Source organism: Pseudorasbora parva, chromosome 1, assembly GCF_024679245.1.
Source record: "Pseudorasbora parva isolate DD20220531a chromosome 1, ASM2467924v1, whole genome shotgun sequence".
In the NCBI taxonomy this organism is placed as follows: domain Eukaryota; kingdom Metazoa; phylum Chordata; class Actinopteri; order Cypriniformes; family Gobionidae; genus Pseudorasbora; species Pseudorasbora parva.
Window position 1 is genome coordinate 48,855,818 of NC_090172.1, and position 24,891 is coordinate 48,880,708.

Genomic DNA, 24,891 nt, shown 5'->3' on the forward strand with positions numbered 1-24,891 from the left:
GAAAACATCCCAAAGATTGTAGCATAAACTGTAGCTCAGGTAAGTCAAAAAACAGGAGAACACAATAATGGCAATTACACACATTCATTCCAGATTAGATTTCTCAGAGGACCTTTGAGTTTGCTGAAAAACAGTAGGTCATTTGCCCTGGAATTTTTTAAAGAGGTTGTGTGAGAAAAACACTGACTTGGCAGATTCGGATGGGATTAAAATTGTAAAGTACGCATGTGAAACAGGAATGTCTCTAACGTCCCCCTGGAAAATAAGTCCCATCCGAATAGGGCTAAAGTGACGTGCATCAGCATGATAAGACATATGACTCCTAAGTTCAGCTGAATGCATAAAGCCTTATCCAGGCATGTTTATCGCAACAATTATTATAACATAATATATTATATGAATGAATTTAATAGAACTTACACAGCAACTTACACTTTTCTTCACAGCATTTTATTTTCTTAGTTTAAAGCATTATGTACAGCAATATTAATATTTTAATATTTTAATATTTTGCACTACAGTGGTATAATCATCAGGGTCCAAAATTGATAAATATTAAGCCTGTTGTATAAAACAATCAATGCAGGAGAATGGTTAGTATGCACAAGCAGCGGGAAACATTATATTTGTGCAGTGTGCATTTCAAAAAAACGCTTCCAATTAGAAACTTGTGACATATAAACGCACACATCAACTCAGTCACTTGTTTAGCGTTTATGTAAACACTACATTCAGATTCATCAATCGCAATGATTTCAGTCCGATTGAAACAAAAGTTGTTCATGTAAGCAGCCACTGTGACCTAACCGTCTACTGTCTTTAAACTTTTACTGTTCCACAGGTGTATTTGTTTATGGTTCAACAAGTATGAGACATTTTTTAAAGCCTTTTCAATAATCTGTAAAGCTTATTTGGATTTACAAAATCCAAGAGTTTTTTTTGTAAAATTACTGTCAGCTTTAATATATTTATTCCTTCCTTGTTGAATAAAAGTATTAATTTCACTTAAAGGAACACACCAACTTTTTGGGACTTTAGCTTATTCACTGTACCTCCCAGAGTTAGGTAAGTCCATACATAGCAGGGCTCGACATTAACGCTTGTCCGGGACAAGTGGATTTTTTGAAGGGACAAGTGAAAGAGAATTTTACTTGCCCGATGGACAAGAGCCTGATTAAAACAAAAAATAGCTAGCGAATCACCAAAATGCAAGAATGATTGCGCCTTTAATTTAGTGTAAGTGGCGATCGACAGTGGATAATAATATATAATGAACTGACGATAATAAGGTCGCGCTGTTGACGCTCGTGCAGCCTCTCGAGAAATTACAACACTAGAGCTGTTTTCCTGAATACCATCACGAGCTGAAAATGACACTGATTTCATATGACCGTTCATAGCAAAACAATTAACTAACATTCACTTACATTAACATTCACTTAAAGTCACTTACATTTTAGAAGCAATATTTAATGTTTTGTTCTATTTCAGCAGCGAAAATCGTTCACAGCAGAACCGTAACGCATCACAGCAACAAGTGTTACTGAACGATTCCGCGTTTGAATGAATCGTTTGAATGAACGACTCAATAATTCACTCATTAAGACGGCCACCTGCTGCCACCTACTGGAGGTTTAGTTTGATGTTTAAACATACTTTCCAACATTTCGTATTGGTCTATTCAAAATACAAATCTCAAAACGTTATTTAATGCAACTTGAATTTTTCAGTGTAAATTATTTAATTTGATTGGTAACAGCCCTTATGTCTTATTTTAATTTATTGTATAGATCAAATTTTACAATATAAAATTAAAACTGAAGTATAACCTATATTTAATAAGATTAGGGGGAAAATGCCCTTCATAAAAGGTACAAAATAATAATAAGAAAATTCACAAATATGCAGATTTAATTATGTCAAAGCTGATTGAATACTGGTCAGCATATTGCTTCAGAATAAATTATATTTAACGCACGCACGCACGCACACACACACACACAAAATATCAAACTTTTTTCCAGACAAGCACATTTTTTACTCTGACAAGTGAATGAGCTATTTACTTGTCAGAAGGACAAACACATGAACATGCTTAATGTCAAGCCCTGGATAGCATTTTTATCTCATAGCATAGCATTCAATAAGTCTGTCAGACCCACTGCTAGCCTAGCTTAGCACAAAGACTGGTAAATGGCTCCATCTAGATATTAGAACTCCAACATTTTCCTATTTACTTGTTGTGATGTGTATAGTTACATGTATAGTGTATACTATGACTGAAGGAAAATGAAAAGTTGCATTTTTTTAGGCTGATGTGGCTAGGAACTACGCTCTCATTCCTGCGTAATAATCCAGGAATTTTGCTGCCGTACCATGGGTGCAGTGGGGCAATGTTGTCACTCAGTGCCTGCAAATAGGCTAACTTCCGTGAGCATAGCCAACGTGACAACCTGCTTGCACAGAGAACGTGCTGGGGACTATTTTCAGGCACTACTTATATTAATATCATTGCGGCATGGTGCGGCAGCAAAGTTCCCTGATTATTACGCAGGAATGAGAGAATAGTTCCTAGACATATCGGTCTAGAAAATCGCAACTGTTCTTTTCATTTTCTGTTTGTCTTAATACACAATGTTGTGAACTACACATCACAACATGTACATAAGAAAATGTCTGTGTTATGTTGTCACTTTTTGAGAAGTAGGCCTTTGGAACGATTGGAGCCGTTTTACCTCCAGTCTTTGTGCTGAACTAGGCTAACGGTGTGTGCGTCAGACAGAGTTATGGCACGCATGGAGATGAGAGTGGTATGTATGGACTTATAAGCTAAAGTCCCAAAAAGTCAGCGTGTTCCTTTAAAGGTGCCCTAGAATGATTTGAAACAATGTTAAATTGTTCTTTGATATATACATAGAGGGTATGTGGCTTATTTAAGGGCAAAAATTGTCCAGATACAGTTTTACAGGCCCATTTACAACCCTATAAATTGTCCCATTGATGTAATGCTCTGTTTTTGCCTTATTTGGAAGAATCATGAATATTAATGTTGAGCTCTGCTCTGACTGGCTTATTTCAGCAGCTCACAGCAGTTTAGTGACGCGGCTCGTGAGTCCTGACCGTCCTGACAGAACACAGAATGACTGAATGACACTTTAAGCAGAACATATCAAATGGAGATTACTAAAATGCAGCCTACCTGTTTATTGGTGTTTTCAGATCATCTGCACGCGAGAAAAAGCTTGCGTGTTTGCGGTTGCCAGATTTCAGTCATTTAAATCCCCCAAACAGAGCTTTTCTGTGAAAAGAACACATCTGGTGTTTTACCTAAACATGTCCAATCTGGCAACCACGAGCATGCGAGCTCTCTCTCGTGCACGGATAATCTGAAAACACCAATAAACAAGTAGGCTGAATTTTATCAATCTCCATTTGCGATGTTTTGCTTAGTGTCATTCAGTCAGTCTGTGTTTAATTACATCCTTATATTTTTATTAAATAAATAGCCTTGTCAAATGACTGTCGTTTTAACTTGTATGGTGGGAAAGGTGACGTTTGCTAGAAGGATCGAGTGAAGGATCTGTAGCTAAGCAAAGTATCTACGGTTGTATTTTGTAATACAAAATAATATTACCCTTTGTCATTAGACACACTATTTAGTTTTATATGGTACTTGGTGTTTCCTATTGTCACTGTACTAGCATCTTGCGTTATCGTAAATCACTACTAACTGCTTGCAGGAATACAGTTGCCCCTTAAGATGCTGAGCGAAGCTTGCTTGCAATGGGCCGAACAAACAAACGATTTGTTGTGGTATCCGATTATAATAAATCTTAACCATGACTGTTATGTCCTCATATCCTCAAGTGATGCTGCAGTCCTGATGATTCGGCTCCTGACGTCAGTTCCGCCTGACATTGCACATGTTTGGACAGATACAATTGTTGGGGACGTGCATATAAATGATCCCCAACGCTTGCGTCACGGTTGGGTTTATGTTGAGAAGCACTTTTTTTTCCGTGGTGTTTTTGATTTACGAGATTTACATAAGAAGTAGGAGGCAATTGTGTTTGAGACTCACAGTATGTGATGTCCATGTACTGAACTCTTATTATTTCACTATGGCAAGGTTAATTACATTTTTCATTCTAGGGCACCTTTAAAAATTGTCATTCTACAGGAGTGTTGTTAATGAGGGAGAAAAGGGGGAGCGACCTAATTGCATTTCTGCCCAAAACGTCTTATAGGGCATTTTATGATAAATAAAACATTATTTAATATTTCTTAGACCTGGTGGACTGAAAATATTTAACTGCTGTTGGACTTTTCTATCGGTAATGGATGCATTTTGAAACTGAAGTGAAAAACTTGCAAGTATGTGCTAAAAGTTCAATGCAGTGTTCGAGTTAGAAAGTGTGCACTGTTTATGATCAGCAACAAGAGTTAGAAATAGATACTCATATACAGGCACAAACATGTAGTCTACTAATGATAAACAGCGGGTAGGTGAGAACATGACACACACGCACATTAATGATATATACAGTAGGACGTGACCTAGATGTGCACATGGCCTGCTTAATGCAATGCTACTACATAAGCTCCTTTAGAAATGCACACACGTTTACCAAGCTACAGTATCTAAATGAGGACATACCAAATATTTGTTCTCTTTTTATCTAAAGCTAATTGTAATTATTCTAAACCTTAAAGGTATAGTTAACCCCAAAATGAAAATGCAGTAATCATTAAAGGGATGGTTCACCCAAAAATGAAAATGTGATGTTTATCTGCTTACCCCCAGTGCATCCAACATGTAGGTGTGTTTGTTTCTTCAGTAGAACACAAATGAAGATTTTAAACTCCAACCGTTGCTGTGTGCAAGTCATATAATGGGGTGGATAGGTAACAGTTCTATGAGAACAAAATAAAACAAACAAAAAAACATGCTTAGACAACAGGCACAAAAAGCCTGCTGCTCGTGACGACACATTGATGTCTTAAGACACGAACCGATCGGTTTCTGTGAGAAACCAAACAGTATTTTTTTTTTAACCTCATATCCTGACGAATCTCATCTATTATATATATTATGTAGATGCCTCATTCAAACCGATCCGCGCAGTCACTAATAAAGTATCTTTTATATATATATATATATATATATATATATATATATATATATATATATATATATATATATATATATATATATATATATATATATATATATATATTAGACATGACAGAAACTGTCGTGTCTTAAAGGACAACTCCGGTGAGAAATGAACCTAGGGGTAATTAACAGATGGTTACCGAGTAGATCGTTCTCTGGTGCGTTTTCTTGAAAATCGAATGTAAAGAGTTTTATCTTTAAAAACAGATTAGCTTATAGCGCTTGTCTATGGGGCACAAGGTAGACACAGGGTAGTAAAATTAAATCGCTAGTGAATACCACTAACAAGGCTCAAAATAGCCTCACACTAACACGGTAGCTTAATGAGGGTCCCTACATGCAAACCGAAGCATTGAGAACTTTGTAAGAGTACAAACAGTTTAATAAGAAGATACGTTGTAAACTTAGTGCCTTACGCGTTCACGGACAGGCACCTTCTCGAAAAACAGTCTCGATGAATCGATCCACGAGTGCTGTTCTAAGTGAGCTGGTCGATAGGAATTAAGTTTGTGAAATGTAATAACATGGACATTTTTATTTTTATTTATTTATTTTCTCTGTTGTGTTCAGTGTTTTCTTCCGGAAACAACGGACCATATGAGATTCCAAGTCACAGTTCATCACTTAGCAGAGCTCTCGTCGCTCGATGAGTGTTTTCCAAGATGGCGCCTGTTTGTGAACGCGAAATGCGCTCTGTTTAAGTGTCTTCTTAATTAAACTGTTTGTACTCTTACAAAGTTCTCAATGCTTCGGTTTGCATGTTGGGACCCTCATTATGCTACTGTGTTAGTGTGCGGCTATTTTTAGCCTTGTTAGTGGTATTAACTAGCGATTTAATTTCACTACCCTGTGCCCCATAGACAAGCGCTATAAGCTAACCTGTTTTTAAAGATAAAACTCTTTACATTCGATTTTCAAGAAAACGCATCCCAGAGAACGATCTACTCTGTAACCATCTGTTAATTACCCCTAGGTTCATTTCTCACCGGAGTTGTCCTTTAAGACATCAATGTGTCATCATGAGCAGCAGGGTTTTTGTGCATGTTGTCTAAGCATGTTTTTGTTTTTTTGTTTTTTAGGCTCTCATAGAATTGTTACCTATTCACATGCATATTTGAGATTCTTCGGAATGAGAAGTGCGTTATAAATAAATAATAATTATTATTATTATTATATGACTTGCACACAGCAACGGTTGGAGTTAAAAATCTTCATTTGTGTTCTACTGAAGAAACAAACACACCTACATATTGGATGCACTGGCGGTAAGCAGATAAACATCAAATGTTCATTTTTGGCTAAACTATCCCTTTAACCACCATGTGTCTTTCCCAATGTGTATGACTTTTTCTTTTGTGGAGCACAAAAGACGATATCTTAACGGAAATTGACCATTGACTACCATTGTACAGACAACCAGAATTATGATCAGAAATATAAAAAAAATTAAGTAAAAAAACTATGTAGTAGTGTTGTCAAAAATATCGATATTTCGATATATATCGATACTGGAATATCTGAAACGATACGATTCTCAGTTTTTACAGTATCGATATTAGCTGCTGCGCTCTCCTCTCCGACCGTCAGCGAGCTGACACACACCGGCATATTCTCACTCAGCCCGGTTAACCTCTGAGCACGGCGAACGCGCGTTCTGCTGAACTTTTTCCTCATGACAGTGTGTTGGTGTTAGTGTGTGATCGGTCTGAATTTCGCGCGGGATTGCACATAAATTAATTCTAGCCTACTAATGCCCGCAGATTTCGTGCTCCACATCTGAAGCGCACACACACATAGCCTACCCTAATAAAGCCGCCTCTGACATGATACAAGTGCAAACATTTGCTTCCTTTTCCAGCATATTATTGGTCAAATACACTCAAAGAATTATCAGTGCACATCTGGAAGAGTATTAACGTAAACACAGTCGCAAACAGTTCAGGAAGAACGAGTAACAGGAACAGTGTGGATCCATGCGTCTGTTAGTCTTAAAGGGACCGCAGTCATTTGCTATTCAAACTACAAAAAGACAAACGATCACACTGCTCTTGACTGATCAACTTGTGTAACTTTAATAGTTTCATCTGTACGCTATTGAATTTTTTACAAAGAACATTATCCAATGTTGTTTTAAATGTAATTACTATGCATTTTTTAAATTCAGTTTCTTATCTGAATGTTAGACCTACCTGAAAAAATAAAGCAGTCTTTTTAATTTTTATCTTCTATTCTATTGCATTTATTTGTGCTATTGTTTGTAATCTGTTTATTTGTTCTTATTTTATTACTGTTTACTCGTCTTTTTAAATTCAATTTACCATTCGAAATCAAGCTTTCTTGTGCTGTGTGTAAGCTACTGCAACACAATTACCCTATTGTAAAAAATACATTGAGATAGCAAAAATTTGTGAGATAATTTTAATAGTAATTGATCAATTGATCAATAATTGTTCAAATCAAAATGATGCCCAACCCTAAGGAACATGCTGGCCACATGAATTTTTAGTAAAAAACAACAATGAATAATAAGTTCTGTTGTCATATTAAGCATCTTATCTTATTTATTTATTTATTTTTTTACTGTGGTATCGATTTAGTATCGATATATCGATATTTTAGTCTGATATCGTATCGAAGTCATAATTTTGGTATCGTGACAACACTACTATGTAGTGAGACTTTTCCTAGAATATCATCATCTTTTATATTCAACAAAAGAAAGGAAGGCATACAGGTTTGGAACCAAATGACGACGAGTAAATAATGACAATTTTCTACTACTACTACACTACTTCAAAATACACATTTTTGCATTTTTAGAATTAAAAGAACACATTTTCACCTATAATTCTATCATGTCCTGGAATGGAGGGTTTGTCAGTTTTAGATAACTTGGAGGATGCAGAGAATCAGAAGTTAAACTAATTTGCTTGATTTATTGAAAGAGTTTAGTAATTGCTTTTGTGAATTTTACTATACTAGTCGCTCTGTGCGCAGAAACTGAAGAAAACATGTCTATTGTATTGTCCTGGCATCATTTCACAGTCCTTTTTTATCTCATCACATTCAATTTAGACTGCAAGCTCACAACTCGGGGTGGATATAATGACTTTTTCTGCCTCTATAGATTCTGCAGGAAACAATGGCTCATACAAAAACAATGGCAGTGCTAGTGACTCTCATATGTGTCCTTGTCCATTCACTTGGACTATAAAATAAAAAGCCCTTCACTATATGTCTTGTGCTCGCCAGTGTCAGAGATAGTGAGGGTGCGGGACTGTCCTTCACCACACCCTGTTCTATGGCATGACGGGGCACTAATCAGCCAGGGGTGGTTTTTGTTATCGGAGCTGAACGTCTGGTCCAAGTCAGGACTGGTCTTAATCCTTTACCCTGTAACGGTTTCAAAAACACACGTTTGGTTATCACTGTCTGTCGACGAGCAGAGACATTTGGAGGACATTTGTCTTGTCGTCATTAGTCCTAGGAGGGCACAGAAAGTGCCACAGATAAGGTATTGTTGATAAGGGCGTTTGCCCATGCATTTGTGTGAACAGGAGAGAAAAAGGGTGATGTCACTCATAGATGGCCCAGATACCCAACACACAATTTGCTATAGTGGCGTTTCTTGGAGTGTATGTTGTCTAGGGTAGAGATAGGAGAAAAGTGGGGTTTGAAAAAAAACCCCATTTAGGTTAGGATAACTTTATGGATAAGTAACTTTAAAAGAAAGAGAGAGAGGCAGGGGGACAGCGAGAGAAGCGGGTGGAATTTTAATCAGCCGGTTCATGTGAGGTCAAACAGTAGACAAATTGCTTAACCTTGTATGGGGGACACCACTGCCCCTGCTGTCCATCTAGAAGGGTTTGTTTCGGATACCGAAGGAAGAGTGTGCGAGTGAGCTAATACTTAAGTTTGAGAGAGGTTGGGTTCTGTGTGAGGGAAGTTTAGTGGATCTGGTTGAAGCTGAAGGCTCAAATAAAGGTTGTATCTAATGAGAACTGTCTCAGTCCTCTTTGAAAAAAAGAACTTTTTGTCATTAACTGTCAATACTATTTTTGGCCCTATAACATTTTTTTTTCCCCCTGAATTATACATTTTAGGGCCATGTGAAATCCATTTGATCTCAATTCCTCCCAAAGAAATGTTTTTTCTCCCCTTCATTTTAATATTACATTTAATGGTTTGATTTATATTAATAATCAAAAATCATGTCTAATCAATTGAATTTATAAAATGTAATAATTATTTATTGATTAATTATTAATATTCTTATTTTTACAATTTTCGCTCTGGAGATTCAGCCCTGTGAAGTGTCCTATAGTGAGACAGCAGACACGATGAGCGTCACGTATGTAGTTGACAAAACCACGCCATTTACAGAACATGCAGATTTCAGATTTAAATTGCAGCCTTTTTGCATTTTTAACATTCACAGACACTAGTTCATATTGCATTTTCAGTGTGCATTCCTAGTTTTAAAGTATTCATCCAAATTTCAAATTCCTTCAAATTTTGTGACAATTCGTGTTATAATGTAAATTCCATTTTTACGGTTGGGTTCTTTGATTCTGTCCATGTTTTCCTCATTGCTGAAATCACACCTACTGTTTGAGTTGAATAGACACATTTTCAAAATAGACTAAATATATATTAACATTTGTCACTTAGGTTACAAATAATAAATTTGCTTCAGCAAAAAACATTAGGCAATGTGTGATTGGTTGATCTATTCATTTTGGTCTCATCACTGGTCATGCAGCGGTCTATAGAAAATCAAAATTGACTCTATTTTACTTATTTACTTCTTGTCTAATTATGCAGTGCATATTAGTCTAGAGAAAAAAAATGTTGTCTTATCTTGCATAGAAATTTAATTAACTTCCACATCTGAAATGTCTTTCTTGTACAGCTGATGTCACGTAGGTCGCATGGGCTTTGGATAATGTTAATCAATAGGCAAATAGCTGTAGGCATTGTTTAAGGCTATTGCTGTAATTAATGCAGCCTTTCTGAAATCTCGCTGATAGTTAACACAGAAGATTAATGTCAACAGAAGACCACCGAAGAGTTTCAGCATTTAAATTTCTATTTTATTAAATCCATGTAAATGTCAGGCTTAAAAATGCTCTGTGAGCGCGAACAGGTGCTCAGCACGTGCTCCGGGATTCTGCGTCTGACATCTGGTGCATTTTTCTGAAGAACTACAGAGAATGGTTTCTGATTAATATAGTGCGTTAAATTAATTGGTTGCTGTTGTATACAATGCCGTACAAGATGTGCAATGTATAATCCATGGAGTTGAGGAAGTGGCAAGATCTTGCCTTGCTTCATAATTTAAAAGTGCATGTAATTGGATGTACGATATTGCTTCTGTTTTTTGGACTTTTATTCTGTGAATCATTACACACACACACACACACACACACACACACACACACACACACACACACACACACACACACACACTATATATACATATGTATGTATGTATATGAATGAATGAAATACACACACAATATATATATATATATATATATATATATATATATATATAGTCATATATATAGTCATAGTCATATATATAGTCATATAGTAATATATATATATATATATATATATATATATATATATATATATATATATATATATATATATATATATATATATATATACATATACATAAACATATACACACACGCATATATGTGCGTGCTATTCTTAACCTTAAAGGTGCCCTAGAATGATCTAAATAGTAGGGCTGTAACGATATGCGATATGAAATCGAAATCGCAATACGCAGGTCCACGAACCTGTATCGCGATCTGAGAAGGCAGAATCGCGACACACCCCTTCCAACTCCCAGAATTATCCTTCCTGTCCAGGTCCAACTTTTAAGTCAGCAGTATGGCAACATTTCAGCTACCCGGTGGAGAACAAGGATGGCAATCGTGTAGTTGACAAGACCCACACAATTTGCCGTAAATGTTTCAAGAAGCTTCCCCAACCGGCTGGCAAAGTGGTGTGAGCGTGGCGTTTCTGTTGCGTGTCATCCGCGGGGCGGGTGCGTGGTGTTTTCTCTTTCTTTGCACACCAGAAGCGTGTCTGACGCGGCACTTGTGTTGGTATTGATGTACAGGAGGCCCTATACTTCATGTTAAATATATATTGCCTATTGGTACCACAAAGAAAACGTCGGCAGTAGCCTATTGACCATACAGATATATGGTATTGACGGCAAAATAGGCTACAGAATACTGTACAGAATAAAACTGTTTTGTCCCCCCCATATCGAGGTTTGTATCGTACCGTGGGTCAAAAATCGTGATACGAACCGAATCGTGGGTTTGGTGTATCGTTACAGCCCTACTAAATAGAGGGTATGTGGGTATACAATCTAAATAGAGGGTATGTAGCTTATTTAAGGTCAAAAATTGTCCAGATACGGTTTTACAGGTCCATTTACAACCCTAGAAATTGTCCTTGGGATGTAATGCTCTGTTTTTGCCTTATTTGGAAGGGTCGTGAATATTAATGCAGAGTTCTGCTCTGATTGACTGTTTCATTGCACTGCTGCTCAATGACAGCTAACACATCTAACGTTATACCATCCGTCATGGCAATAATTTTACAATGATAACTTCTTAACTTTGAATCACGAACTGAACTGGGTAGCGTGTAAATATGTTGTTTGTACAGTAACGTTACAGTTTGAAAGTAGAGTACTGATTTAAAAGTCGATTTATTTAGCCAAACAAAGTAATGGAGAAGCCACTCAAATTTGTCAGTGTCATGTTTACTACTCATCCGCTGCAAAATAATCATACTTCAGTTCTCAAAAATGTATTTATTTAACAATTTACTAAGCCTTGTCAAATGACTATCGTTTCAACGTAGATGGTGGAGAAGGTGACGTTAGCTACAAGGATCGAGTGAGCAATCTGTAAGCAACTAAACAGTAGTCAACGTAGCTAGCTTTTGAGTTATTTGTTAATGATGAAATATAGGCTAGTTTAGATTTCAATCTGTCAAAAGGGGTCGACATGCATATCTACTGTTGTATTTTATGACAACACTGGCAGGAAATAATATAAACCTTTGTCATTTGACAAACTGTTATGTGTGCTACTTTGGAGTTTCCAATACTAGCATCTTGCATTGAATCTAGACAAAATAGGGGATATTATCATAATGATGTGTTACTAAGAAACTTTCAATTTAATCAGAAATGGGTTTGACAATCAAGAAGTGGATAAAATCACTACTTACTGTTTGTAGTAATTAAGTTGGAATCGGCCCTTTCTTCAGTTTTTTTTTAGACGCTGAGCGAATCCTGCTATATTTCCCCAGGTTAGAAAAACTCTCCGTGGTGAAATGGGCAGAGCAAACAAACAACTTTGAATTAAATTGTTGCGGTAGCCTATTGTAAATAAACATCAACCATGACTGTTGACACTGTTGTTTATCTGTGGGAAGGTTATGAAAAGTCCTCACGTCCCCTGCACAGCCTGGAACATGACATTTATTTCTATGATCTGCCGTTTTCGCTATCCTGATATGACGCTTTTTTATCTGCTGAACTCCAGACGGCAACGCACTGCGAAGTTCCGCCTGACAATGAACATGGGCTGATGTGCAAATGTGGGGGGCGTACATATTAATGACCCCAGCGATTGCGTCACATGTGGCGTTATGTTGGAAATAGCCTGTTTTTCGTGGTGTTATTCACAAACAAGATTTAATTATGAAGGAGGAAATAATGGTGTTTGAGACTCACAGTATGTGATGTCCATGTACTGAGCTCTTATTTCACTATGGCAAAGTTAATTACATTTTTCATTCTAGGGCACCTTTAACAATATATACACACACACTAATACATACAAACATTTATTTATTGTTTATCCTGTCAAATTTGGAAACTTGTCACATTATTGAAGTAAAATGCTAAATCAAAATGGACCACAAATGCCGTTTCATGTCGACTTTGAAGGCTTTTCTGACGTAGTTGTGAATTGGGCTTTTTAGCATTCTGGCCATGTGCTGACTCTGAGGTCTCTGCTGTGTGGGATCTGTTTGCATAATGGATGCTGTTTGTGAGTGATGTGTGCTAGGTAAGGTAATTATTACCTTTATGAAACATTCTCTCACTCCCCTGATGTCTTTTTCCTTCTCAACCCTGCAGGCAGGAATGGCAAATCTTGGCAGAAAACAAACCGCTGCTTCTCAGTAATTAGTAATTCATAAGTGGGGAGTAAGGATAAACTACATGTGGGAATTGGTCAATTCACCTTGTTGGATTGGACCATACATTTTTTTTTTTGTTAGTCGACGTAGTGGCAACTCTCCTATACAGAGTTATCCTTGATGCTTTGCCCCTTTTTTTCATTACTATAAAAAATGTTGCCTACGCTGGTGTGTGGGAGGGTTATTTTTTATTTTAATGGTTTACATTTACATTTATTAATTTTTTTGCTGGTGATATTTTGTGAGCGTGAAACTACTTCAGCTTTGTATGGTGTGTCTGTCAAGCATGGTGTTTTTTTTCTTCTTCTTTGGTGACCCATTTCCACTTTGCATTCTAGTTCAGGCAATCATTGTGAATCAGATGCAATTCCAGCTCTTAACTTTACAAACAAAATGGGTTTTGTGTTTGAAAATAATCGCTATTGAACAACGTGCTACCTTTCACATCTTGTCATTATCTTTTTGTGCTCGCCGTTTTTCTTTAAGCTTTTTTTTCTTTCGAACCATAGTAATTGCTTAGGCTGTATCCATAGAAACCTCAGAACATGCATGGATTGAGAGAGCGAAGACCAGCAGCCGGCACATTATCAGGGCATCATCATGCTGCCTATTTACACATGTTCCCTGCAGGGTTCGTGCTCTCGCACACAAACCTGCACGCATACGCTTTTCACACAGCAGTTCCAGTGCTGCTTCTGGATCAGTTCCCAACTGCATACGCAAAATCAGCGGCTAAAACATGAGCAATCCCTGTTCCCAGATTGCTGATATCTTTCCTCAGCCTGAGCTGCTGTGTTAATAGAGGCTGCTCTGTTTGTGAGAGAAAGCTCCCTGCCGAAGTGCCTCCTGACTTAATAATAAATGATGCTTCACTCTTACACTACTTGAGGTTTGTTCTCACATTAATTATTTGCTAAGCAGAGAATGTGGGGCCATTCCTGGCCTATCAATCTATATTTATCGTCCTTACTTCTGACATCCATTTTGAATAACCTAAGCAATGTAAAAAAAAGAGATTGAGGCTTTCATCGAGAGGAGCAGGCGAGCGTGGATTTGCAGACTCCACTGAATTAGTAATCCATATTGATCTACGCTCCAGAATGGCGCAATATTCTCTGCGTTTTGGCACTCACTTTTCTCTCGAGGTTAAGCCATAGAGCTAGCTCATGCTCCGCACAGCTGCTTTCCTGGGGATTTTCGTCATGGTCTGAATGTGGTCTGCCTCACTCTGCTTCTCATCTGATCCCTAAGGATTTTAGACCAGCATTTGAGGCACTGGTCGGGTGCGAAGCAGTTTTTTTCTGAGAATGATTGGGAATACTGCTAGATCAGTGATTTTCAAAATGTTTGATGCTAACGACCCCTGAATTTGACAACCTTGTGAGGGACTCCCTTCCAAAATGAAGAGAGCTGCGCTGTATATTTCCTTTTATAAAGACCCAATTATACCTAAAAACGATTTCTAGTCATTGCAGATTTCTATTTATTTTCTGCTGTTAAAAACTAATGCTTATTTTAATAATAACTCCCTGTAGAGGAAGTCATTATTTATTATATTTGCATTTTTTAAACCTTTTTTTGCTGATATTTTCCATGCACCCCCAATGTTACATACGTATTTCCCACATAGTCCTTTTTTAACATGAGTGTATTGGTAAAATGCAGCTGGATTTTTACCCTTTGGCTGCAGAAATTGTAAAAGAGACTGAGGAACTTCACCCAAAGCCGTAATCACATGACCAGTGCCACCCCAGGCCCCAGGAGCTCCTTTTGAGATCAGAGATCATTGTTTTTGTCATTGTAAATGGTGGGTGGCCTCTTTCTCTATTTACACAGAAGACTGTCAACCTACTGTTCTGTTGATCGCTGCTCTTGATCCGCCAACTTAAGCAGAGCTCTAGGAATGCAGCATTTTTTAGCCTTTCGTTCCTTCAGATGCATTTTAGGAACCTTCTGTGATTTTTCAGTGACTCTCGACCTTTGAATACTTTTGCCACAGGCAGCAATGGCCCCTGCCAGGACTTTTTTTATTCCTCTGTGGCAAGCAGATTTAGCCTGACCGCAGGGCCTGTCACCAGGTCCTCATGCTGGTTCTCCCCTGAGGTGAAACAAGCCTAAGGCTGCATCCCAGTATGTAGAAATTTGTGTTTCCTGCTGACTCTTTCTCTGGTGTACTAATTTACAAAATAAGATCAAGGTTACACTTACAGCATTCTGGTGGCTGATAACTTTTTAGTCTCTCATAAACGACATTGACAAATACAGTTCCTAGGAGACACAGATATTTAGATTTACATAATAATAATTTATTTATGTGCCAGCTTATATAGTGTGTTTCAATCTGTTGAAGGCTTTTTGTACATTCTTAAAATCTGTTCAAGATGCACAATTAGTAAAATTCATTAATTACTCACCCTCATGTCGTTCCAATCCCGTAAGACCTTCGCTCAACACAAATTAAGATATTTTTTCTGACTATAGAGGGGTTTATAGACAGAAATGCAATTAACACTTTTATGGTCCAATAAGGTAGTCAGGACATCGTTGAAATAGTCCATTCAACCTTAATTTTATAATGTGTCGATAATACTTTGAAAACAAACAAAAATAACGACTTTATTTAACAACCTCCTCACATCTGTGGCAGTCTCCTATGCGCTTTACATTGGTCAGCTCCTGCGTCAGCATCACACGCATGCGTCGTAGTGCTCAGGTGAACAGCATCGGCCAATGACGTAATTTGGAAATGCTGTACTGTATTTTACTAAATCAACAGCGTAGGAGACTGACACAGACGTGAAGAAATCATTTAATAACATTTAGGTTTTTTTTTCCACACAAAAGGTATTCTTGACGTTTCATAAAATGAAGGTTGAACCACAGCAGTCACATGGACTATTTTATTGATGTCTTTACTACCTTTCTGGAACTTGAAAGTGTTAATTACATTGCTGTTTATGGATGGTTCAGAAAGCTTTCAGATTTAATTAAAAAAAGTTAATTTGTGGTCCGAAGATGAACAAAGGGAACGACATGAGGATGAGTAATTAATGACAGAATTTTCTGTTTTTGGGTGAACTAACCCTTTAATCTCTTAACAGTCAACTTCAGATATGCCTCCATCGAACCAAGTCTTCGTCCTACAATTTTATCTTTTTCGTAATCCGTTTCACTTATATGTATGTCACAATACGACAGAAAAGATCTGTCGCTACTCTGGGTACATCACGACTTTTAAAAGCTTGCTGTAGCAAAGTGGTTAATTGACAGGTGAGTGGGTGGTCTTTTGTGCAGATTAGTATCACAAATGCAAGGTAGACATTTCTGAAGCATTTCTGTCAGAATATGATTTGTGATCAGATCACAATACATTTTAGAACATGATTATTCCACTATTTATAACTAACTACTGGTGATCAAATCAAAACTGTTATTATATCAGATGGTTTTGAGTTCTGTACTTTTACCCATCATGTCCACTAAATGTATGAATGCATGTCGGAATACATCATATCTTTGTGTAAATCTCATGCATTCCCAAAACTCCCATCATCGTCTGTTCACAACAGCACCCAGAATGCTGTGTGCTTCTATTTGCTCTCTTCCTCAACCCACAGCTGTGTGAGCTGGTGGGATGAAGCTGGACGGAGGAGGGGAACTGCAGCAGACGTGACATACTTGGCAGCTCAAAGAAAGCTCAGAGGAGTCTGGTCTTGTACACAGGTCTAGATTTCACACAGTGTACTGCAAATTCAGCAGCGGGGAGTTTCCGCATGTCAGGGATGAAGTTGCTCCCGCATAGTGACAGAATAAAAGCTGCAGAATCGTGTCTAGCATTTAACGTTACACTTTTGTGTCATCTCTTCTCTGTACCCGCAGCGTTTCATTCAGTATCTGGCCTCAAGAAACACGCTCTTCAATCTGAACAATTTCCTTGATAAAGGTGCATTGCAAGGTATGTAAGAAACACCTTTGCTGTCTCTAAAGCATTGTGTGCATACACAAAATGATGATAAACCCCTCATTCTGTCCCTCAGGTTATGACATGTCCACATTCATCAGGAGGTACAGCAGATATCTCAACGAGAAAGCTCTTTCCTATAGGCTGGTGGCTGTTGACTTCACCAAGATGAAGAGAGGGTGGGTAAACCTCTGTTCTGCCTCCGTAATATTGTCTGCCTAGAGTCAAGATTGTGTTCAAACACATCGTCTCAGCAGGACAAAATCTAATCATGCTAGCTCATTACTCCGATAATTAAGTTGTTTTTAAAAGCTGATTAAGGGACTGATTTTTAAAAAAAGCGCTAATTAAGATTGTGAGTAAGTGGCGAGTACTGATTGTTTGTTTATCTGTTTTGTGGCACAGTATTGATGGAGTCATGCGCACCATGAACACAGAGAAGCTGATCAAAACGTTGCCTATCATTCAAAACCAGCTGGATGCGCTGCTGGATTTCCAGGTTTGTGATGGAGAACATGCTTTATAACCCCTGTTTTAAAAAATCCATACACTACCAATCAAAAGATTGGGGATTTTTTATTTTAAACTCACCAAGGTTGCATTTATTTGTTTTAAAATACTGTAAAAGCTGTTATATTGTGTGAAATATATTTATAATTTAATTGAACTATTTTCTATTAAATTATATGTTTGGCAACTTTACTCTAGCTTTCAGTGTCGCCGATCCTGCATAAATAATTATAATATTCTAATAATTCTAATATGCTATAATCTGGTACTCAAGAAACCTTTTACTATCATCAATAGTGAAAATAGTTTTTTCCTATTTTTCTATTTATTTGAAGTATATAATAAATGATGCAGTGTAAATGTCTTTACTTTCCCTTTTGATCAGTTTAATGCTGAAGTATTAATTGCTTGAAAAAAAAAATCTTACTGACTTACTTATGAAACTTAAGCTTCCAAAGGCATGAACTGGAAACGCACCAGACTGAACAACGCTGTGAATGTATGCCCGCGGTCGTGATTACCAGTACCACAGCTCTAGTGATGAATTGAATCTGGCTCCTGCTGCATTTGTGCCGTGACTCTCGTTCGGCTCACACACGTTATTGAACAGACACGTTCAGTTTTTAATTGTAGTGTCTGTTCTCTAACTAAACTGATTTTATGAAAATGAATGCAGTGGGCAAGTGAAGTGATCCATTAATCCAGCGGTGGCTTTGGGAGTGGCCTCGTAGGGCAGCGAAGCAAGTGCATTCTGGGAGTTGTTGTCTTTTATCCCCATGAGACACAATCTTTTCTCAGTCTAGAACTGAATTCAAAAATAATTTCACATTTCTACTTCATTAATGACCCAGTTTAAATACAAAGCTTAATGCTAAATCTCTGAAGTAACCCTTTAACCACAGGGGGGAAACTTGTGCAGACAGAATGCTTGAACATGTATAGTGTGGAAAGCTGCTTCTTCTGTTCTTTTAATGAAAGTGATATTTCAGTCCACTTGAGGAAGATGGGTCAGTGTTTACAGCACAGATTATTTGATTGCTCTTATGTTTTTTAAGTGATATTCAGTTACCATAAAAACAAATACTCTTAATAACCACTAAGTTCCAGGTTGGGAAATAACCATCCTTTAACAGAGCAACATTGATGTTGATTCAGTTTAAGCTATTTGGTATGATGTATACTCTCTTGTGTGGGTGTGTGTGTCTGTAGGCTAACCCTAATGAGCTGACTAACGGAGTGATCAACGCTGCCTTCATGCTGCTCTTCAAGGACTCCATCCGTCTGTTTGCTGCCTATAATGAGGGCGTCATCAACCTGCTGGGTAAGAGTAATCTACTCCCTCTTACTCTAGAGAGCGTCCTGATCTCACCCTCTGCTTTAGGGGTTAAGTCTTACTGCTTTCTGAGTAAAGAACAGGACAGTTAAAGCAAAAGTGCTAGGGTCTTCCTGCTGATTATACATATTAGTTACAATCTGAAATACTTTTATCCAAAATGAACTCCATTGTGCTTATTGATCAAGCCAAATAGGATCATTGTAGCACAAATACCAGTTAACATTTTGAAATCAATCCTGTGATTAATAGAAAACGTGTCCATTTTGAGAATCGTTGGGAACATATAATCCACACCCGCTGTCAAATACGGCCAGACTAAAGCCGGATATACACTGTGCGATTTTGGCCACAATTTGGCCGTAGAAGACAAATTTAGCAAATCCTAAAATATTTCTCTGATCCTTGGCTAAAATCTGACGTCTTTGATTGTTAGTTTGACATGTTCACTGCAGCCACAATTTTACAAAGTTGACCAAAATTGATTGTCAGAAGATTTTGTGCACAGTCCTGCAGTGTGACTTCTCATACAACGGCCGTCAAATTATCTTGGTTTTCAAGACAAACTATGACCAAATTGTGCACTAGATATGTCTGTGTAGCCACCATTTCAATCCCGCGTGTAATGCAGCTCAGAGTCAGAGAACGTGTCATTCATTGATGATCTAAAACTCTGGACAAGTTTTCTTGCATGCATCCGTTTTTAGCGTGCCTCAACTATTGTACAGTTTGACGTTAATGAGATCTTACAGTGTGACATGGCTTACAGCGCGGATCATGCTCGTACAATCTGACAAGAAACAATCGTAAAGGACTATTCAAAATCGCACAGCTGGCTTATCCCAGACTACCTAAGTTTTTGTTAAAGGATTCCTAATGCCGGAGCACAGTATATCTGAAGCATATTTTGATGGACTGTGATTGTTTTAACTTCTCTAGAACTCGGTAGCTTCTTATGAAATTGTTTTTAAAGTGACATGAAATCCTCCAGTTTTAGCCTTAATTAAAAAAGTGAGCGTGTAGAAGGTGGGAAGAGGGGAGACGACAATCGATAACACACAGACATGCAAAACACTCCTTATTCAGACAAATTAATATTAAAATATGAGTGGAGAAAAAAAAACAAAAGAGTTGGGGAAATAAAGTCATGGTTACTTTTTTGCCCATCCTTCTTTGAAGATTGTATATATTATAATTGAAGACATTAAATATGTGTGCATGCACAGTGTTGGTTTGTGTTTGGAGCAGGAGAGTATGTGAAATGTGTCCATAAAAACTTGCGACACAAGTGTCTGAACACAACGCCGAACGAACGGCACCGAACTGGTCTTGTCACATTTGAATTCTCAGCTGTAATGCAATCTCATGTGTAATACTGCACAGTGATTGGAGTAAATGAGTTTATTTTCATGAAAATTACAGAGAAACTGATGATGTAAAACCAAGCACCACTGCAAATTAACGCATATTCCTCACTTTTCATGATGTTGGTTCAACTTAAAGCTGCAGTCTGTAACTTTGCACTTGAGCAGTTAGTAAACAGAAAAGCATGCGTTTTGCTGAAGACCATTGCAGCCGGAACTACTTCTCTCTGTTTAATGTCTATAGTCTGAAATAGTCCCAATAAAAACACATTATAAGTATACTATAATGATTCAGGGTAAAACAATGGTTTGGAAAATGGCTTCATGTTGTACATTCTCATTATATAATTTTTGTATATCTTGAAGACTAAAAAGTTACGGACAGCAGCTTTAAATTAAACCAGAAAAAATAAATAGCTCAAAGATTAAAAAATAAATAGACACTTTTCCCCTTGATAATTGACATAACAAGTGTTATTGTTGTTTTCATTGATGTGCAACCTGTACATATCAATTAACATCTCAAAAGAATGTGTTTTAGTGTTAATGAAGTGAGGCCAAATTTAGGGTGCTTTCACACCTGAGCGTTTGTTTCTGAACCTGGTGCGTTTTCTCCATTGGTTCAGTTCCTTTAGGCATATGCAAACAAAGCAATCACACTCGAATCCGCAGCAAGACAATTGCTCACAGACCGCCTGAATGAGCTGGTCTTGGCCTGATTGCAAACCAACTCTGGGACGGTTCGCTTGAGGTGCTTAAGCAATTTGATCCAATAATTCATAACGGGAAATGTTATATAAAAAACAGTAATGTCTGATTCTGTAAATGAACACATCAGTTATCACTGTTGAAAAATCTTCCTCTTAAAATGTTGTATAATTGCGCTTACAGTGCAAGAATTCTGTCCCCAGGAACCCTTGATTCCTGCATGCTAACATTCGTATAGTGTTTGCGTGTTTTGAAAAGGTTAATCTCTAGACAGCACTGGGAGATACAGCACGTTTGAATTTGATGCAGTTTTAATATAAATGTAGTATATAATTCAACAGCAGGAAGGATGGCTACATTCGTATAGGGGTTGGGTGCTAAAATTCGCATTCCAGGGTATATATATCACATAATTGAGGTCAACCTGCGGACATGGAAAATAACCCTCTGGAAAACCGAAGACTTGGCAACACAGTGAGGTTGAGTTCTGTTGACATTTGACAACTAACGTTATGTGTCGCTCCGTTGCTCTGATTGGTCTTTCCTGGTTCGGTTGAAACACGCCCCATAATTATCAATCAATCAATCAACTTTATTTATATAGCGCTTTTACAATCACGATTGTGTCAAAGCAGCTTCACAGTGTCAAACAGGATAATATTGCGACAAAATTAGATTTGGCTGTACAGTCGTACTGGAGAAAACAGTGATGTTATCAGCTTATTTTAATTTATCATATAGCGACAATGTTGGCAGATCAGTATTATAGTTTATAGAATTAAATAAGACCTAATTCATATATTTTATTTGTATAATAAGTTGAATAACTTTAATCATATTTTTAGTGTCCCCAACTGAGCAAGCCAAGCCAAAGGCGACAGTGGCAAGGAACCAAAACTCCATCAGGGCGTGATGGAGAAAAATAAACCTTGGGAGAAACCAGACTCAGTCGGGGTGCCAGTTCTCCTCTGGCCTATTAACACACCGTGTAAGATTATTATTCTGGCAACCTTACAGGTCGGAAATCATATTAGATCGGAATATTCAAAATTTTCAGGGTATCACGGAAGAGACAGATTTATTTAGGATGGGGCGTCAATTACACAAGAGTATGAATACATGAAAGATCGGAATTATTGCGCCGAAGACGGGTTTGAGCATGTCGTGCCAGTGAGGCAAATTCAGAGGAGACACCATTTGACACGGCTCAGCAGACACTCCAGGATGCGTTGGTCATGTCCAGGCAGGTCCACCATCCGATCCGGACAGGGCCCAGATCCGGGATAAACCTCGGGATAAACAGAGAGACTAACATTAGCGTAGATGCCACTCTTTTTATGATGTAACGAGTACATCAGGTGTTATGGGAAGTGTTCCCGGTTCCGGCTGACCTAGTTAATGCAGCCTAACAATCAGTCAATTGAATTGAATAATGAAAGTTAAAAATGTTCTATGTGTATGCCATAGTAAAGAGATGTGTTTTTAGTCTAGATTTAAACTGACAGAGTGTGTCTGCTTCCCGAACAATGCTAGGAAGACTATTCCACAATTTAGGAGCTAAATAGGAAAATGATCGACCGCCTGCAGTTGATTTAGATATTCTAGGTATTATCAACTGGCCAGAGTTTAGAGACCGCAATCGACGTGATGGGGTATAATGCGTTAAGAGCTCGCTTATGTACCGGGGAGCTAAACTATTTAGTGCTTTGTAAGTAATAAGCAAGATTTTAAAATGTATGCGATGTTTAATAGGGAGCCAGTGCAGTGTTGACAGAACTGGACTAATATGATCATACTTCCTGGTTCTAGTAAGAACTCTAGCTGCTGCATTTTGGACTAGCTGGAGTTTGTTTATTAAGCGAGCAGGGCAACCACCCAGTAGAGCATTACAATAATCTAGCCTTGAGCTCATGAACGCATGTACTAACTGTTCAGCATTTTGCATTGAAAGCATGTGCCGTAATTTAGATACATTTTTAAGATGATAGAATGCGGTTTTACAGATGCTAGAAACGTGGCTTTCAAATGAAAGATTGGTATCAAAGAGCACACCCAGGTTCCTCACTGACGACGAGGGCTTGACAGAGCAGTCATCAAGTGTTAGACAGTATTCTCGGTTACTACTTGTGGAGCTTTTCTGTCCAATAATTAAAAATTCAGTTTTATCTGAATTAAGTTGCAGAAAATTACTATTCATCCAATTTTTTATATCAGCTATGCATTCTGTTAATCTTGTGAATTGGTAGGTTTCGTCAGGGCGTGAGGAAATATAGAGCTGAGTATCGTCAGCATAACAATGAAAACTAACGCCATGCTTCTTAATGATATCTCCCAGTGGTAGCATATACAGGGTGAAAAGCAACGGTCCTAACACTGAGCCTTGCGGTACCCCATACTGAACTTGTGATCGGTGTGACATCTCTTCATTTACTGCTACAAACTGATAACGGTCAGATAAGTACGATTTAAACCATGCCAAAGCAGTTCCACTAACGCCAACATAATTTTCGATTCTATTCAGAAGAATATTGTGATCGATAGTATCAAATGCAGCGCTAAGATCGAGTAACACTAATAGAGAGATACAACCACGATCAGATGATAAGAGTAAATCATTTGTAACTCTAATTAGAGCAGTCTCAGTGCTATGATATGGTCTAAATCCTGACTGGAAATCCTCACATATACCATTTCTTTCTAAAAAAGAACATAATTGTGAAGACACGGCCTTTTCTAGTATTTTTGACAGAAAGGGTAGATTCGAGATTGGCCTGTAATTGACTAATTCATTAGGATCAAGTTGCGTTTTTTTAATAAGTGGTTTAATCATAGCCAACTTAAAAGTTTTCGGTACATATCCTAATGTCAAAGATGAATTAATGATATTAAGCAGAGGATCTATGACCTCTGGAAGTATCTCTTTTAATAGCCTAGTCGGTATAGGGTCAAGCATACATGTTGTTGATTTTGATGATTTTACAAGTTTAGCCAGTTCTTCTCCTCCTATAGTAGTGAATGAGTGTAATTTTTCCTCAGTGACCCTGCAGTGCTCTGTCTGAAGTGATACTGTAATAGACGGCTGCATGGTTATAATTTTATTCCTAATATTATCAATCTTACTAGTAAAGAAGTTCATAAAGTCATTACTGCTGTGTTGTTTACAAACATCAGAAGCTGAAGCTTTATTTTTTGATAATTTAGCCACTGTATCGAATAAATACTTAGGGTTGTGTTTGTTTTCTTCTAAAAGAGATGAGAAATAAGCAGATCTAGCAGTTTTTATGGCCTTTCTGTATGCAATCATGCTCTCTTTCCACAAATTGCGAAAAACCTCTAGTTTTGTTTTCTTCCAGCTGCGCTCCATTTTCCTGGCTGCTGTTTTAAGGGCCCGATGGAGCAGTATCAGACTCATATTCAGACTAGAATTGAGTATGACAATGTCAGGCTAGTGTGTGTCTGCAGTTACAAAAAAAAAGACACATTGTCATCATTGAACTTGACAATCACCTTGATGGATGGACGCAGAGAAAACTCTGACCAATTGTCCTTTGAGGACCAAAACAGGACCGTTGTACACAGTTGTACACGTTTT

General features: G+C 37.7%; 1 protein-coding gene across 9 annotated transcripts in view; it reads left to right on the forward strand.

Annotated features, from left to right (window-relative positions):
• si:ch211-200p22.4 (phosphatidylinositol-binding clathrin assembly protein) overlaps positions 1 to 24,891 on the forward strand; it is an 80,818-nt gene that overhangs the window by 20,493 nt on the left and 35,434 nt on the right. For all 9 annotated transcript variants that reach the window (XM_067444362.1, XM_067444372.1, XM_067444343.1 and 6 more), the window contains exons 3-6: positions 17,303 to 17,378; positions 17,461 to 17,563; positions 17,790 to 17,883; positions 19,104 to 19,215. In XM_067444362.1, the coding sequence (XP_067300463.1) occupies positions 17,303 to 17,378; positions 17,461 to 17,563; positions 17,790 to 17,883; positions 19,104 to 19,215 (385 nt within the window). The remainder of the gene's footprint in view (positions 1 to 17,302; positions 17,379 to 17,460; positions 17,564 to 17,789; positions 17,884 to 19,103; positions 19,216 to 24,891) is intronic.